This window comes from Rhinoraja longicauda, chromosome 31, assembly GCF_053455715.1.
Source record: "Rhinoraja longicauda isolate Sanriku21f chromosome 31, sRhiLon1.1, whole genome shotgun sequence".
Lineage (NCBI taxonomy): Eukaryota > Metazoa > Chordata > Chondrichthyes > Rajiformes > Arhynchobatidae > Rhinoraja > Rhinoraja longicauda.
In genome coordinates, this window is record NC_135983.1 from 17,556,151 (window position 1) to 17,574,006 (window position 17,856).

General features: G+C 38.5%; 1 protein-coding gene across 6 annotated transcripts in view; it reads right to left on the reverse strand.

Moving 5' to 3' along the window:
- The window catches only part of camsap1b (calmodulin regulated spectrin-associated protein 1b), a 61,106-nt gene that overhangs the window by 7,020 nt on the left and 36,230 nt on the right, over positions 1-17,856 (reverse strand). For 2 of the 6 annotated variants that reach the window (XM_078426287.1, XM_078426284.1), the window contains 10 exons: positions 15,729-15,870; positions 14,198-14,337; positions 11,977-12,073; positions 11,542-11,713; positions 11,191-11,282; positions 8,943-9,027; positions 4,615-7,177; positions 2,771-2,907; positions 1,224-1,432; positions 300-417 (listed from right to left, as the gene is read on the reverse strand). In XM_078426287.1, coding sequence (XP_078282413.1) covers positions 300-417; positions 1,224-1,432; positions 2,771-2,907; positions 4,615-7,177; positions 8,943-9,027; positions 11,191-11,282; positions 11,542-11,713; positions 11,977-12,073; positions 14,198-14,337; positions 15,729-15,870 — 3,755 coding nt within the window. Of the gene's footprint in view, positions 1-299; positions 418-1,223; positions 1,433-2,770; positions 2,911-4,614; positions 7,178-8,942; positions 9,028-11,190; positions 11,283-11,541; positions 11,714-11,976; positions 12,074-14,197; positions 14,338-15,728; positions 15,871-17,856 lie in introns of all 6 variants that reach the window. The other 4 variants (XM_078426286.1, XM_078426283.1, XM_078426288.1 and 1 more) reach the window with 3 other exon arrangements.

Genomic DNA, 17,856 nt, shown 5'->3' on the forward strand with positions numbered 1-17,856 from the left:
AAGTATAAAAACGGCCTTTAATAAAATCTGATAATGTGCACTTTAACCACATGTGATTTTTTTCTATTACAAATCTCAAATTGTGGAGTACAGAGGCAAATAAATAAATTATGGGTCCTTGTCCCAAACATTATGGAGGGCACTGTATATAATTTTTGGGGACTATGAAATACAACCAGTCGAAACCAATACAAGTAATAAGATTTACCTAAACTTTCCAAATTATTGTGTCTATATTTTTCCAGGAATGTGAAATAATTTAATTTATGTCCATTCTAAAACATTTGCATCATGCTTACCTTTGTGAATAACCGCCACTACCACTGCCGCCAGCAGAATTCACACTTTCTGCTTCAGTGGTAGCGGCGGATGCCAGAGACAGACTTGACCCAGACTGAGCACTGCTCAAATTGTCAGCTGAAAGTAAGGAAACAAAAAACATACTTCACACATCACTATTATGTAAGCAAAACAAACTGCTTTTATACCTCAAATTGATGATTTCATAAAAGTCTCCGCATTTCATTCATTTATCAAGTCTTTTTGGGTTCCATAATGCAAAACTGTAAATAAATTAAATTAAATGGAAAACTAATCTTAACCTCAATTTACTGTTTTAGAAAATATTAGTGACATGTAGATTCATGTTTTAGAATCATGCTAATTTTTTGACGATCACATACGAGCCAGGCACCCATTTCAACCGACAGAAGTAGTCGTTGAGGCAGGTACAATAACAACATTTAAAAGACATTTGGATAGGTATATGGATAGTAAAGGATTAGAAGGATATGGGCCAAACACATATAAATGGGACATCTTAGTCATGCACCTGTTGGGTGGAAGAGTTTCAATTTATTTGCTGTCATTCAATGCGGCATTTAAACAGACTTCCCTTCTAAGTCATTATTTCATGTTACCTTCCTATAGTTACACAGTAGACTATGATTTTTTTTCCTCTCACTTTTCTGTTACTCTTAAAAAAATGTTATAATATTGTCAAATTGTACAAAAAATACATGGATCTGTGCATTCTGGCAATGTGATTTATAGCACTTGAGAGCAGTGCAATTTGGGAATCAAACAAGATGAAATATGCTTTGTTCATCAAACCTCAATACAAAACTAAACCAGCTTTAAATTGTTGCACTATCAGTGATATAATTACATCATCCAAAATGACATAACCTGAAGAGTCAATTTCAAACTTTTATGCTACTTACGAGTGGAAGGATATCGTGAAGGTGGTTCGCTATAAGATTCTTCCCGATGGACTGATTTTGGACGTTGCTTCTTAACTTTAGGTCTGGGTTTACCAAGGCCTTGCTCTTCCAGTATTTGCTGCTGTTTACGTCTTAGATATTCCTGTTTGATTAACTCTCTTCGTGCTTTCTCCTCCTCCTTGCGAATGCGGTCCTCTTCAGCCTTACGCCTGCAAAACAAAAACAATATTTTGTTCAGGTGACAATTCAGATACAAATCGAATATGGACATGGAATGCATGGTGCACTTTTAGATTGTTTAGGTACAGGTTCCATGTGCAGTTCTGGTCACTAAACTCGAGGTAGGATGTGGTATTGAGAAGATTCTCTAGAATGTTGCCTAGATTGGAGGACTTTAGAGGGAGACATTGGATAGGTTGGGTTCATTTTCCCCTGGAGGAATGTTGAAGGGTGAGCTGATAAAGGCCAGTATAACTACAAGAGGCACAGATAGAGTAGGTAGTCAGAGTCTTCTGGCATGGTAGCAGTATCAAAAACAAGAGGCCACAGGTTTAACATGAGTTTTAATGGGGATTTGAGACATTTTCTTTTTAAACACAGTCTGGTTAATATCTGGCATTTGCTGCCATAAGAGGTGGTGGAGTTAAATACAATCATTACATTTAAGAGATATATTTAGGCAGGCACGATATATAGTATATAGAGCTAGTGCAAGCAAAGGGAATTAGTGTAGGTGGGTAAAAGGATCGTCATGGACATGTGCTGTACAACTCTACGACTCTAAGTATATAGTGTAGAATTTTAAATAGTTTAATTTATTTTGAAGATGTAGCTATATTACATTTATGCATCGTCTGAAAGAGGGTAATGGTCAAAATACTAGATTCTGTGAAAGTCTATCACAGAATCTTCCATTTTATTACAGCCCTAAGTTGTAAAATCAAAATGTTGTTATTTTGATTGCAAAATTAATCAAATAATTTTGATTATTTTGAGTTCAGGTAACCAATATAATTAAGTTCAAAATGCTAACTATCAAAATTATTTTGTCAAGCTCTGCTATTTAGATAGTAAGTTAGATAGAGCTCTTGGGGATAGTGGAATCAAGGGGTATGGGGAGAAGGCAGGCACGGGTTATTGATTGTGCATAATCAGCCATGATCACAGTGAATGGCAATGCTGGCTCGAAGGGTCGAATGGCCTCCCCTGCACCTATTTTCTATGTTTCTATGTTTATTACATTTTTGTGTCAAATTACTTGAAAAGCATTCTCATGAATGTATTTCTTATACAGCAAAGTATCCCAAGTATTTCACTAGAGGATTGGAAAACAACACCAGGAAGTGAAAACAAGTGGCATAAAGGCACCATTAGGGAGTAACAAGGCAGTAGGAAAAAAAGAAAGGAACCATGGTCATGCAAAGTCCGTAGTGGTTCAGTAGAGTTGAGGTCACTGAGATGATCCACAGCACAAAATTATTGGACCATAACTAAATCCACATCTGAAACTTTTTTGCCCTTTCCATTTTAAAACTCCATTGCCTCACCTTGCTTCATCACGTTTCAGTTCTATCTCAGCATCTAGCTGCTGCCTCCGTAAGCGAACTTCTTCTGCTTTGCGTTGCTGCTTGAGGAGAAACGCAGCACGCTTTTTTGCCAACTCATCTTCTGCTTTCTGATCATCCTGCTGGGAAATGAGAAAAGAGCAGTGCATGGTTTAGCACATAAATAAGCAAACTTGTTCATCCTGAATATGAAATAACACACACATTTGAAATAAAAACTTCCACCCAATCAAAATTTTATTTTTTGTTATGAGATAAAATGGCTATTTAGTGATGGAAACCAAATTACACCAAGTAATAGAAGGTACATTTTCAAAATGTACATTAAAATCTCAACTTGTATCAGGTTAGACAGCGCAACATCAGAAACCACTCGACTAATGGGAATTATAAGATTTCAGATCGGGAGGCAAAACTGGAGTTGGGCATAAATTACTTATGTAAAAAAAATGTTTAGTTTAAAAGGTGTTTTTAATCATCTTTATGGTTAATTAATTTTTTCAAATAAATTTACCATTCAGAATTATATATCTCAATAATAATCTATATACTAAAACTCCTGTTGTTTGTTTGTTCCTGAACTATGGCCAAAACTGTACACGATAGCGCAAGAATTTTAGGCCCACCTTACCGTCGTTCCTTTGGTGCTGATGGAAGAAGTTTCATTGAAATCGGTGTTATATTTTTAAGGTTATTCACATTTTAAAGTTTAAATCTCTCCAAGGGAGGGAGGGGGCAGGGGGGTGGCAGGGGGGGTGGAGAGGGTTCTGCACCAATGCAGGGGAGGTTTGGGTCCAACGGGTCCACTTGGTCTAATAGATTTTAAAATGCCTTCATGCCAAAGATATTTAGAAACATAGAAAATAGGTGCAGGAGTAGGCCATTCGGCCCTTTGAGGCCATTCAATATGATCATGGCTGATCATCCAGCTCAGTAACCTGTGCCTGCCTTCTCTCCATACCCTCTGATCCCTTTAGCCATAAGGGCCACATCTAACTCCCTCTTAAATATAGCCAATGAACTGGCCTCAACTACCTTCTGTGACAGAGATTTAATGTCTATTAAGCAAGATACAATTGGGCCAAGTAAATATAAGCATTGGGACATAAATTCAGTTAGGTGCTGGAGGGGGAGATCAAATATCGTCCAGGATCTTGTTTAGTATTATTTGATGGAGAGGGAGTAAAGACAACAATGTACCAAGTCACAAACGAGAGATTATTAGAGAATGGAAATTTCAAAAATGATCATGTGCACATTTGAAGGGTAAAGTATGAATGTGACAATAGAGGACTACAGACTGCAGTCGGTGCATCAAATTTTAGTCTGTTTCAGTGTTAATATTACATCATACACAAAATGTAATTATAAATAACAACTCTGGGTAACTGAAGGGAAATGGGAACATGACTCAAATAAGTAATCCACTTCAGTTGGTCTTATGCTTTGAAGTGCACAAACATCCTCTATACAAGGTATTTTGGTCTATTCAAATTAAACTCTCCTCCACCATACTGTAACACATACTTCTCAATGAAATCAGTTAATGACATCTGTAGCACTTCCAAATCTGACGTGATGCATCACAAAAGTCTGATTTTTTTTGATTAGGAGTACACCAACAAAACCCACAGATTTGCAGGTGATAAACACCTTTATAATAGTGCATACGTATATATTGTGCGTGTGTTTGTAAGAGAAAAGGACATACTTATTTCATATCACTCCACCCAAGATGGCTTGAAAGAAAAACTAACAGAAAAAAATGATTCCAGTGAAAACCAATTTTCAGAAACTACTAATTTAGATATTTGAATTTGACTAACCTTGAAAAAAAAGCCGAATCCAGACTTCTGTTCTGATTCACAAATCACTTGACTGGTGGAGATGCCTTGGCTTTCACATACTTCACCTTCTGCAGGTGCCTTCAGTTCAGAGATATCTACTTCAACGAGGTTTGCCTTATTTTTGGAGTGTTCCTCAATAGGAATGTTCTCCTTCCCTGAACTGTCTGAAGAATTAAGTGAAGTGTGTTCAGGCTTCTTTGGGGTGCTAATTACTGCCTCGGTGTTGATTTGCTCATAGAAATAGTTATAACTGTCTTTTTGAGATGCGGAGAGCACCAATGGTCGCAGGTTACTTTCCTCACTTTGCCTGGGACCATCCATATCCTTTGTCCTTTCAGAGGAGAGCTCAGCAGAATCTTTAGAAGTCCTGCCATCTAAAGCACCTGCATTAACAGCAGCAGGATCAGTAATATCTTCAGTCTCAAATTTAAGTGGTTTACTACCTGAGAAAGGTCGCAAATGGGGAAGCGTTTCTATGCTGTGTGTTGGTGTAATAAGACGAAAAGAGCCCTGTGCTTTAGTATCTCGAGAGACTTTTAGCTCTGTTGGCCTCCCTGCACGAGGGTTTTTTAGTTGTATGCTGCGTGGTTGCTTGCGCACAGTTTGCGATGGACTACTGCCTGTTGGCGACAGTGGTTCCACAATCAGTACTGCTTGCTTGATCTTTTGATCCTGCAGGTTGCGATTAATATTTGGTACCGGTGTTGTCGGCACTTGGTCCTTAAGCTTCATCAGGAGTTCCTGCTGCTGTGAAAGCTTATGCATTTCAAATTGAAGGTTGTTCAAAGTTTCGTTAAGTTTTTCAATTGAACGGTTATATTCATTTACATCGACATCTGACATACCGTCATCAAAACCACCATTAGAATTCACCCTGTTCTTGTCAACATCAAAGGCAACTTGGGAGGATTCCTTAAACCACCGCTGTCTAACAGCAGCAATGCTCTCTTGAATATCATCCTCAGTTATTTTCTCCTGAACTTCTTTTGCCCCTATTTCATCCAGTTGCTTTAAGTAATCTTCTTTGGCTTCTTGGTTTGGAAAATCTTCATCTGCTCTAGGAGGTTGAGAAACAAGAGCAATAGTTTCCTCGTGATTTGGGCATTCCGCTTCTTTCGTGAAATGTTCAGGCTTAAGTGGTTGCGGAATCCCTTCATTCTTGCCCTTTTTAACAATATGCAAAAAAGCTGCTTTGCCCAGTTTTAGACGCTGTCTGGCAGAGAGAGCTTCCATTTTCTTTTTCTGAGCTTCAATAATTCTTCTTTTCTCCTCAAGTTGCATGTGAAGTTGAACAAGTTCGGAGGCTAGTATCTGAGCACTGTCTTTGATCTGTCTACCAGGACTCTGATCTCGTTTCTGCCTCCACGTCATCATGTGTATGGGGCAACATTCTGACCCATCAGGTGTTGTCTTTTGAGAGCTACTTGCACTGGACTTTGCCTCAGTGCTGTTGAGTCTTTGTAATTTACGTTCTGCAAAACTGGTCATTCTAATGCTGGCACTGGTCATGGATGTACTACTCGCTTGAGATATTGTACTCAAACAAGGGCTGGAACGTCCGCTGGCATCATCTTTGTCCTCGTGTTCTTTTACCTTCATATCGTGATGTAATTTTCTAGATTCCTCTTCTCCACTGTAACAATTTCCCACGCGCTGCACCTCCTCATCAGCAACTAGATCTTGAGCAGCCTCTTCCGTATCTAGCACCTCTGAATCAGAATCTTGGATATTTATTGTTTCCGCAGCGATTGTATTATTCGCTGATACATCATCAAATCCTTTTTCAGTATCTCCAGTATGAAGGAAAAAAACTCCAGGCTCTTCTTGCGTTAAAGCTTCAACACTACTGCTTGCCAAAGGTCTAAAGTTACTCAAAGAAACTCTTGTTGCTTCATTGTGTCTTAAAGGCTCTGTAAAGGTTGGATCAGCGACTACTGTAAAATCAGAACTGGTTATGGGAGTGAATGTCCTGTTAACATCTGCTTCACCATTGGTATTCACTGCCTTTTTGTGTGTTGAAGGCAAATGTCCATCAGCTATTTTCTTTGCTGTCAAAGGTCTATATTTACGTTCTCCATATTCATCACGCTTATTAACAATTAAAAGATTTTCCTTGGCTGGTTTTAAAACAGCAGGCATTAAAGGTTCAAAGAAAAATCCACATGTTTGGTTTGCTGCTTCAAGGTCATGTTGCTGTTTTGTGGGGGACTTTGACAGCAATAATTGATTTGGGGCTTTAAATGAAACATTTTGTAACTCAAGACCACAATTATTAACCATTCCGTCATCTGACTTAATTATTGATACAAGTTCTTCATCGTCCTCATCTTCTATGTGCACATTTCTTAGCAAACCTTTTCCATTGCTTTCTGCAGGTGGCGAAAATAACTGGGATTGATGCTTTGGGGTTACACTGACTATATTGGACGCAAGACTGTCTTTGCTGATAGACCTGGCCAAGCTGATGCTATCTCCAGAAGCAATGTCTACATCACTATCCGTTGCAGAGTGAAGGGCAAATGGCGTTGGCTGAGACAAAGGTCTGGAAAAAAAGAATCAGGCACAAGACTTAAAGTGTATACAACACATTTACTGTTAAATCGAACATATATTTGGCAATATAAACAAAAAATACTTGAGATACTTAGGGAGACCAAGTAGCACCTGCAGAGACAGAAACAGCTTTAATGTTTCAACTCACTGACCTTTTAGAAAATTGAGAAAACAAGTGTGTTTTAAGTACCACAAATTTTGGTCCCTTTAAGAGAGGATGGTCAATGTTTATTAACTATAATTGACTTATCTGAAGGAGTGTAAATAAAGGGAGAAGAATCAGGGCAGCAGAGAGAAACTGAGAAAAGTATCAGAGATAATGCTAGAATACTCAGTAAGTGATATCTGTGGAGAGAGCAAGTGAGTTAAAGTTGCTGGAGAATGACTTCAGTCTGGCCAGTAATATGAAACTGTTGAATATTGGGTCTCCAGGGTTGTAAGTAGAAGGATGAAGTGCTGTTCCTTCGTGCTTCTACTTGCCTATCAGTATAATATCCATCCCATTGAGATTACCGTTCATGTTTGCTCTCATTATATTGTTCCAAAAACAGCCCAATGTTAGCTAGAGAATAGCATTTCACCTCAATCCATGTTCTTGTCAATTTGGTAATATTAATAATGATCTACAATGAATTATGGAATTCAACTATAAATAACAACTTTCAATATTATATTATTACTAGTTAAGAGCAATCTATTTTTGTTTTATATCATTAGTTATAGGCATAGGAGCAAATCCATGGGAACTGCTGTGTGCTAGAAAGAGAGCTAGTAGCCAAAAATAAAAACCTGTGGAGAGGATGTTTCCAGTAGTGGGAGAGTCTCAGACCCGAGGACACAGCCTCACAATAAAGGATACACCTTTAGAATGGAGATAATGAGGAATTTCTGTACCCAGAGTGTGTGGATCACAGCCAGATACCCAATATCTTGGGAGGCCAAGACACTGGATATTTTTAAAGCAGATGTTGATAGGTTCTTGATTTATAAGGGTGTCAAAGGTTATGGGAGAAGGCAGGAGAATAGGATTGAGGGAAAAAAATAGATCAGCCATGATCAAATGACGGAGCAGACACGATGGGTCGAATGGCCTAATTCTGCTCCTATGTCTTATGATATGATGACCCACTTATCGCTTACTAGCAGCCCGACCCACTGAATTCCTCCAGCAATTCTCCTTTTTTCCCCTCCGGAAAGGAAGATCCTGCTGACATTAGTCTTCTGAACACATCACACTCAGGCCAATTAGAGTATGTCACCACTACCAAAACAATATTAACTGAATTAGCCGCTTTCTACACGACTCAACTACTTGTTCAACCTTTAAATACATACGAAACAGAATACATAGGCCAATTGGCTCCTCAAACTACCCACGTCAAATCAATCCCCAGTCTGGAATAGGTCTTCATTTTGAAAGAGCTAATTCAAGGAAGGCTAATTCAAGACAGAATGCAACAAACAGTGAGGATTGGGGGACAGGCCTGCACAGCCAAAAAAAAACTAAACTTCAATTAACAATATAAGAATGTTCATTATAAGATTTATAGAATGGCACCGGAGAGTGGTGACATTTTACTTGAAGCACCTAATTTTTCTTGAAGCAATTGATATTTCTGCACTATTGCGATCTTTACTATCACAAAAGTACCATGTAATTAGATGTTCTATCCGCAGAGACAAAGAAAATAACATAAACAAGTAACATTAAGATATTGGGTTAAAATTAAGCATCAAGATATTCCTCTACCTACCTTGGTTTTTTTTCTTGCCAAGCCAAAATTGAGCCTCTTGGCTGCCCATCAACTCGAGTAAGGGAATTTGAACGATGACGGGTATCTAAACAAACATAAAATGAATGTTAACACAAGAAATAAGAGCAGGGAAAGGCCATCCAGCACCCTGAGGTTCATCTTCGAGATCACATCTTACTTAAACTTGACCACAACTCCTCTTTCTTCTCCACTCCTCATAACCCTAATTTGCAGCCCAAAATTCTGTCGACCTCAGCTTTGAACATATTCAATGATTCAGCCTCCAAAGTTCTCAGGGGCAGAGAGTTCCAAAGAACTTTCCAGTTCAACATGCCTTTTTGAAAATAAATATTCTCTCAACATCTATTCTGTCAAATCCCTTAAAAAATATTGCAAATTTCACTGTCATAGTCATACAGTGTGGAAACAGGCCGTTCGGCCCAACTTTCTCACACCGGCCAACATGTCCCAGTTACACTAGTCCCACCTGCCCGCATTTGGTCCATATCCCTCCAAACCTGTCCAATCCATGATCCATGTTTCAATAGGATCACCTCTTATTCTCGTACACTTGAACAAGTACATATCCAACCTACTCATTTTATCATTGCTAAAAATCCCTTCATCTCAGGAGTGTATGATTGCACCATTTTATTTGTACATCTTGACCAATAACACACCTAAATAATAAACCTAAACCTAAAACCAGGAGCCTCTTTGTATATTCTATCTAGTTTGTAATCACTTGTGCACACACATATGAAAAGCCAATCTCATACGGTTGTGTAGTCGAAGGGATGATGTGTCAGGGAAAACTGCAAAAAAATGCAACATTATTTGTTAATCATTGCTTGCATTGAGTTTTGAGTAAGGACTAATGGCAATGATTTTAAAAGCGTGGAACAAATTAAAACAGCAGCTATCACGCCTTTTGAATCTTATGAATATGGTGTTGTATCAAATAAATTCATTCCAGTGTTAAATGCCACCACATTGTAACTGCAAGGGTAATAATGTCGACATGATTTAAACTTGTCAAACAGTAAAAATAGTATTAGTTCTTTTCATTACATAGATAATTTTAACCATCCCACACAGATTTAGTTTAATTATTTTCGTTTTGAGTTGTAATTTTCTACTTCTCCTTCTCCTTCTACTTCTACTTTTCGTCTTTTAAACACTTTATTCATGAGAAGCATACAAGTCAAAGGATTTGCAGATTTGATCCCAACTGTTCATGTCTCAAAGATGAAAGCAGGATTGTTAGAATAGGTCTGGGTTCCTAGATTTTTGGGGAATATAAAAACTGAAACAGGTGGTATTAACTCAGCTATTCAGCATTTCCTGATTTCAATGTGTTTAGGAGGACTAAGTGGGTTGATTGCTCACGACTGAATTGCTTTATTAAGGCTCATAGATTAATTGTCACATAATTATCACATATACCAGAGAGTGACTGTTCATTCTGGAATATACTTGGCAAAGATCAAAACATTTGTAAGCAGGGAAAATGGATAAACAACAGAGAAAAAATAAAATTACAGTAAAACCAGAGAAACACATTCAATTAGACAATTTGTGAATCAGCATCATGTTCTATATAATGTATAATTTAAATCTGCTTATCAATATCAAAAAAGTGCTTCTTCATCTATAGATGCGCCGGTTTTAAAGTTGATCATGCTTTAATTTTAGCATCCTTAATAATTTTAGGAATGGAATCTATTAAGTTATGTGGTAAGAATACTATTAAGTTATGTGAAAAGATGTTTCATCTTTTGGTTAGGCTAACCCGAGCACAACTACTCTTTCCTGCCTGTGGCCCATAACCCTGACTCACCTATAGCCCAAAAATCTCTTTATTTCTTTGAACATTTTCAATGATTTATCTTCCACTGCTCTTTGGCATGGAGAATTCCTCCTTGAAAAAAAAATAAAAAAATCTCCATTCCAGCACCATCAAAAATGCCGAGAAGAACTTAAACACTGGCATTTCACCATAATACACAAAAAGGAGCCTTATAATCCAACTAGCTGACATTGAAAGCAACAATTTAAAGCAATTGTAGAATTTGCTGGTTGATACCATATTAAATAATCAACTGGTCATCGAGATTTTCCAATTGGATTTCTAATGTCTTTTCCATGGCACCACCATCCCCACCCACAAACAAAAATAGCAGTTCTACAATTCTTCCATATATTTATTTGTACATTTTCCAGTTAATATGCTTTGCAACCGTCTTACCTGGACTGTCTTCATTAGGCAAAGGAGATTTATGTTGCCTCTGTCTTAAAGGCAATAATGGGTGGGATGGACTGAAAGCAGGGCTTCCTTTGCTATAGATTTAAAAAAAGTATTTTTATTCGACACAAGATGTAAACAGCTTAATTTAATGAAGGTGACTTGGATTTTTTTGTTCTCCATACATTCTAATTGTTAGTGCTAAGGTTTTAATTTAAATTCCACATATAATAAAAGTTTAAATACATGCATGCACACATACACAAAAATAAATAAAATGAACAGAAGCCGTTTTTAGATAACACTGTAACCATGTTGTTCAAGGGCATGCCAAGATGAAGAGGACAGACTTACATAAACTCTTCAGGATGCAGGCAATACCTTGTTCCACTCTCTTGGTTACTCTGTGGTGCAGTTGCTGTCACATCACCTAAACCATTTGCTGGGCTGACCATAAAGCTACGTTTTGTTACATTGGAAATTGGAAGAGGCGGACGTGAGTTCTTCTGTTGAAGGAGCATTTTTGCTGAATAAAGAGAGCAAATACTTGAGAATCTTTTTTCTTTGTAATTATTGGAAGGTTTTTACAATGATGAACATTTTGATATCATGTAGCATGTCTCGATCTTCAGGTCAATACTTATATCTAGTCTTTTGCAGAACAAATCGCAGTAATGGCTTGGCCAAACTCTGTGGTCAAATTATCAAATATTGACTCCTGAGTAATCTCATCACAATGACAAATTAAATTATTATTTTTTAAGGATATCTAAAAAAATTAAAACGTACCATCTTTGATTTCTTGAACTTCCCTTGGCTGCACAAAGTCAGGCTTTACAACTTCAAACCACCAGAACAATTCGGCAATGAACACCATAATATTAGGCTACAAAGAAAAAGGTAATGTTAAGCATATGCTCGTTTATTACTATAGGAATCAAACAAAGCAGTTACATTACCAGGGCTACAAGAACAGGGATAAGACTTCTTCAGATAGACTAGCGGTATGCTGGGACCAAAACTATTCCCAAGCCATATTAATGATTAAGCTAAAAGAACTGCCTTCATTGTCAGAGTTTGGTGATAACACAAAGAGAGAATCCATGCTGAGAGCAGCAGAAAGAGCCAACAAAGGAATGAGCAAAACACTGGAACATAATTTGAGGAAAAGTGAGGTTGTCCACTTTGGCAGGAAGAATAGAAAAGCAGATTATTTAGAGAGAGGCTGCAGAGTACAGTTGTACGGAGTTATTTTTGATGTGATTTTCCGAGGGATAGCAGAGTATTTGCACCACACGCTCTCCATCTCCTCGATAACTTCCGGTTCCCAGGCCCTCATCTTTACCATGGATGTCCAGTCACTCTACACTTCCATCCCCCACAAGGATGTTCTTGAAGCCCTCCGTTTCTTCCTCGACCGTAGAACCAGCCAATCCCCGTCTACCAATACTCTCCTCCGCCTAGCAGAGCTGGTTCTTACCCTCAACAACTTCTCCTTTGTCTCCTCCCACTTCCTCCAAACCAGAGACGTAGCTTTGGGCACTCGTATGGGCCCTAGCTATGCCTGCCTCTTTGTCGGGTACGTCGAACAATCCTTGTTCCGGACGTACACAGGCCCCATCCCCGAACTCTACCTCCGCTACATCGACGACTGCATTGGTGCTACCTCTTGAACCCATGCAGAACTCACTGACTTCATACACTTCACTTCCAATTTCCATCCTGCCCTTAAATATACCTGGACTATCTCCAACATCTCCCTCCCGTTTCTGGACCTCACCATCTCCATCACAGGAGACAGACTAGTGACGGGCATTTACTATAAACCCACTGACTCGCACAGCTATCTGGGCTACACTTCTTCCCACCCGGTCCCCTGCAAAAAGTCTATCCCCGACTCCCAATTCCTCCGTCTACGCCGCATCTGTGCCCGGGATGAGGTGTTTCTCACTAGGGCGTCAGAGATGTCCTCATTCTTCAGGAAACAGGGCTTCCCCTCTTCCATTATAGATGAGGCTCACACTAGGGTCTCTTCTACATCCCGCAGCTCCGCTCTTGCTCCCCCTCCCCCCACTCGCAACAAGGAAAGAATCCCCCTCGTTCTCACCTTCCATCCCACCAGCCAGCGGATCCAACAAATCATCCGCGAACATTTCCGTCACCTACAACGGGACCCCACCACTGGCCATATCTTCCCATCCCCTCCCCTCTCTGCGTTCCGCAGAGACCATTCCCTCCGTAACTCCCTGGTCCACTCGTCCCTTCCTACCCAAAACACCCCGTCCCCGGGCACTTTCCCCTGCAACCGCACGAGATGCAACACCTGTCCCTTTACCTCCCCCCTCAACTCCATCCAAGGACCCAAACAGTCTTTCCAGGTGAGACAAAGGTTCACCTGCACCTTCTCCAACCTCATCTATTGCATCCGCTGCTCTAGATGTCAACTTATTTACATCAGTGAAACCAAGTGCAGGCTCGGCGATCGCTTCGCTCAACACCTGCGCTCGGTCGCATTGACCAACCTGATCTCCCGGTGGCCGAGCACTTCAACTCCCCCTCCCATTCCCAGTCTGACCTTTCTGTCGTGGGCCTCCTCCAGTACCATAGTGAGGCCCACCGGAAATTGGAGGAACAGCACCTCATATTTCGCCTGGGCAGCTTGCAGCCCAGTGGTATGAACATCGACTTCTCCAACTTTAGATAGTTCCTCTGTCCCACTCTTCCCCTCCTCCTTCCCAGATCTCCCTCTATCTTCCTGTCTCCACCTATGTCCTTCCTTTGTCCCGCCCCCCTGACATCAGTCTGAAGAAGGGCCTCGACCCGAAACGTCACCCATTCCTTCTCTCCTGAGATGCTGCCTGACCTGCTGAGTTACTCCAGCATTTTGTGAATAAATACCTTCGATTTGTACCAGCATCTGCAGTTATTTTCTTATACCACTTCTGTCCAGGTACAGTCACTCTACATAATGAAGTGCCTTATTAAATAGGGATTCTAAATTAGACCTTACCTTCAATACTAAAGGACCATATAGCATATCTTCCAGAGTAAGATAAAAACTTCTGTTTAGGTAATGGTTTGAGAAGTCTATCAGGAGCTGAATATTGTACAAGCTGTCTGCAATTGAAGTCACTTCCTTCAAACAAATATCTACAAAAGAAAAAAATAACATAAAGAACCGATTTAAATTAATGTTAAAATCAATCAGTCTTTAAAGAAGAAAAACAAGCAAATTCCAAATACATTTTTGGAACTTACTATTTGCAATTGAAGAATTATCTGGATTAAAAGTCGTGTTGATGTTGTTTATTTTGCAGATCATTAATTCTGGCATTTATTCTGTTGAAGGGATAATTTATGTACACTATTGTTTTCTACAACATCTTTAATTTTGTGTATTCCATTAACTATTAACTTTTTCACTTGATGTTTTGTAAGAAAAAGTCTAGATAAAAACGAAGGTTGTTTCAGGTAGCCAAAGATCGACACAAAAAGCTGGAGTAACTCAGCGGGGACAGGCAGCATCTCTGGAGGGAAGGAATGGGTGACATTTCGGGTCAGGACCCTTCTTCAGACTGGAAGTCACAGGAAAAGGAAACAAGATATATAGAAGATGATGTAGAGAGATAAAGAACAATGAAAGAAAGATATGCAAATAAGAAATGATGATAAAGGAAACAGGCCAATGTTGGCTGTTTGATGGGTGAAAATGAGAAGCTGGTATGACCTGGAGGGGGGAAGGGTAGAGAGGGAATGCTGGGGTTATTTGAAGTTAGAGAAATCAATCTTAATACCACTGGGCTGTAAGCTGCCACGCAAAACATGTGATGTTATTCCTCCAATTTGCGCTTAGCCTCACTCTGACAATGGAGGAGACCTAGGACAGAAAGGTCAGTGTGGAAATGGGAAGGAGAATTAAAGTGTTCAGCAACTGGGAGACCAGGTAGCCAAAGCTGCCTGAACATGTAAATCACTTCATTCATCTTTTGTGTATTTAACACAACAGGCTCCCTCAAATGTTGACTTAGTCCCTAAGATTCCAATGCCCGATTGATAATTAAAAAAACAAAATTAGGCTTTGGAACCTCAGGGAATAAGTCAACATTTTAGGGTGCCTGATGTGTTGAATACATAAAAAATGAATGAAGTGATTTACTTGTTCAAGGAGTTTTGGCTACCTGGAGCTACCTGAAATAACCTTTAATTTTTCACTTGATGTTTTCCTGTACTTTATATCATGGCATTTCAGCTAAAATTTAAGGTGTAGAAAATGATAAGTGTATTGCTTAAATAGAATAAATGCCAGAACTAGTGATCTGAAAAATAGTCAGCATCATAATTACTTTCAATCTGATATTTCTTCAGTTCTGAGCGTGCATCATATTATACATTGGATAAATGCACAACAGCATGAAATACAAATATTTACAAAAATCAGATGTTTTCAATATTTGATTTACGATAGTATGTAAAATTATATCTACGTTTACGTGCAATAGCAGAAAAAGATAAGTATAATGTGTAATTTTAGTCATAAATACCTTCTAATTTCATGAGCTCTGGGCAATAATAGTGAATAATTGCCAGAAGTGAACAGCCATCGCAGGCATCCCTCATTAGGTCCTCCATTAAAGGGAAAAATGGTAACTGCTTGTTCAAGGGATGATCTCGCCGATAACGGACCTAACGCAAAAGTAGTCAAGATTATGTTTGTGCTAGAAGTTAACTGGTACTCCATTCTGTTTCTTCCTCAAGATCCAAAAGAACATTCTGCTCTGGATACCCTTTCACTGGTCTCATGTTTATTTTTAGATAGGACATTATCAAAGCGAAAATTATCACTAGGATTTGTAAAAAAGTAAATTTTTGAACAGATGTCTCCCAAAAAGATGTTAAACCTAACATTCTTACAAGTCAAATGAATTTGATTTTGTGGGATGGATAGTGGATCCCTGTTGAGGGAAAAATGAAATCAGCAAAGCAGTAAATTGCCACTATGTGTTATTTTCCCTCGAACAGGCACATGTACTGCTTTATTTAGGAATAAAAGTTTAAAATAAAATATCAATGAAATATTTAAAGTACAATACTACACCAGCCTGAAAGAGACAGAACAAGTTTGCACTTTTACGTTTTCTATCGCATTAACGTGCTGGTAATGCTCTGTTGTTAAAATCTTTTCCAGCAAGGATCCAAATCTTAGATTTGTGGAAAGATACATCAAGGCAACAGGCCTTTCGGCACCAGGTAACCATGAACCTATTTACACTAATCCTACATTAATTCCATTTTTATTCTCCTCGCATTCTCAGCAACCCCTCCAGATTTGATCAATCACTCACCTACACACCAAGGGCAAATTACTGGCCAATTAACCTATTAACCTGCTAATTCCACACAGATAAGCGCCCGATGTTGAGATCTGTCGCCTTGAGGCAGCAGCTCTGCTCCCTATGCCACTATATTGCTTGGTGAGCTGCAAATATTTCCTCAGCTTGGTTCCCACAAAATACATGAGGCCAATTTATGTGTGTTGGTGATATTTTTACATTAGAAGTATGCATCTCTTTTTTGGAAGTTGTAGAATTTGTTTGTGCCAACCTTCCAATATTATTACATTTAATAAACTTTTTTCTGCAGAATAACAATAATATTAATAAAACTGGGACTTATTGTGCAAGTTAAGTTGGGTCTTTATTATTTTCAGAAATGATGTAATCATGCTCCCAAATACATGTTAACCTACATTTGGCACACCTACATTCTACACTTGGCACTTCCATTAATTCTCTTTAAAAAAAATAGTGAAATACTATTCAATGATAAAGAATGTCTAGGAGTGGCTGGTATACCAAAGTGCAATTTAGAAAATAGCAGTTTTTGATATCCTCAGATTTAAAAAAAAGTATTTGAACCTCTCTAAGTTGGGGCACATCACCCAAGTCTGACATTTCAGTACTGCACAGAGGCAGACATATAAAAGCTCGCTGAAATTGATGGGCAACAAATGCCCGGTCGCATACTCTTCAGATTCATGGAAATTTAGAAATTTGGAAAGTTTGCATGGAAATTTCTGAATTTATACACATACAGAAATGCAAGTTGGTGTTACTGCAGAATTAATCTAGATTCGGAGGACACAATTTTGTAATAAACTGTTTTTACAGTTACATCCAATCAAGTACATTGGCCACCTATGTTATACTTCAAGTGTATTAAAGTATAACACTTTACTGATGAAAGAAGTAACATGCACAAGTACAAATGTTATGTGCTATATCTGCAACCACACAGTATGTTCCTCATTATTCCGCTACATTAATAAGATTCTAAAAGTCTGAGTGCAATTCTAAGCCTAAGGGTGCAAAGGAGTGATGGATCAAAAAATCAGTTGAAAAGTCATTTAATTTTTTTTAAAGCATAACACAATACTAATTTTAATCGAAAACAAGAAAAAATGAAAAGAATTTTATGTGGAATTACTACATCAAATTTCAAAAGCATTTTTAAAAAATCATTATTTGCTCTTGAACGCAAAATAAATTGAAGCAATGATCAAATTTCATACATTTTTTAAAATGTTATTGAAGCAACAGATATCAACATCATTACCCTGGAGGAGATGTAAAGAACTGTGCAAAGATTACTATCAGTCTGATTTGAACTTTG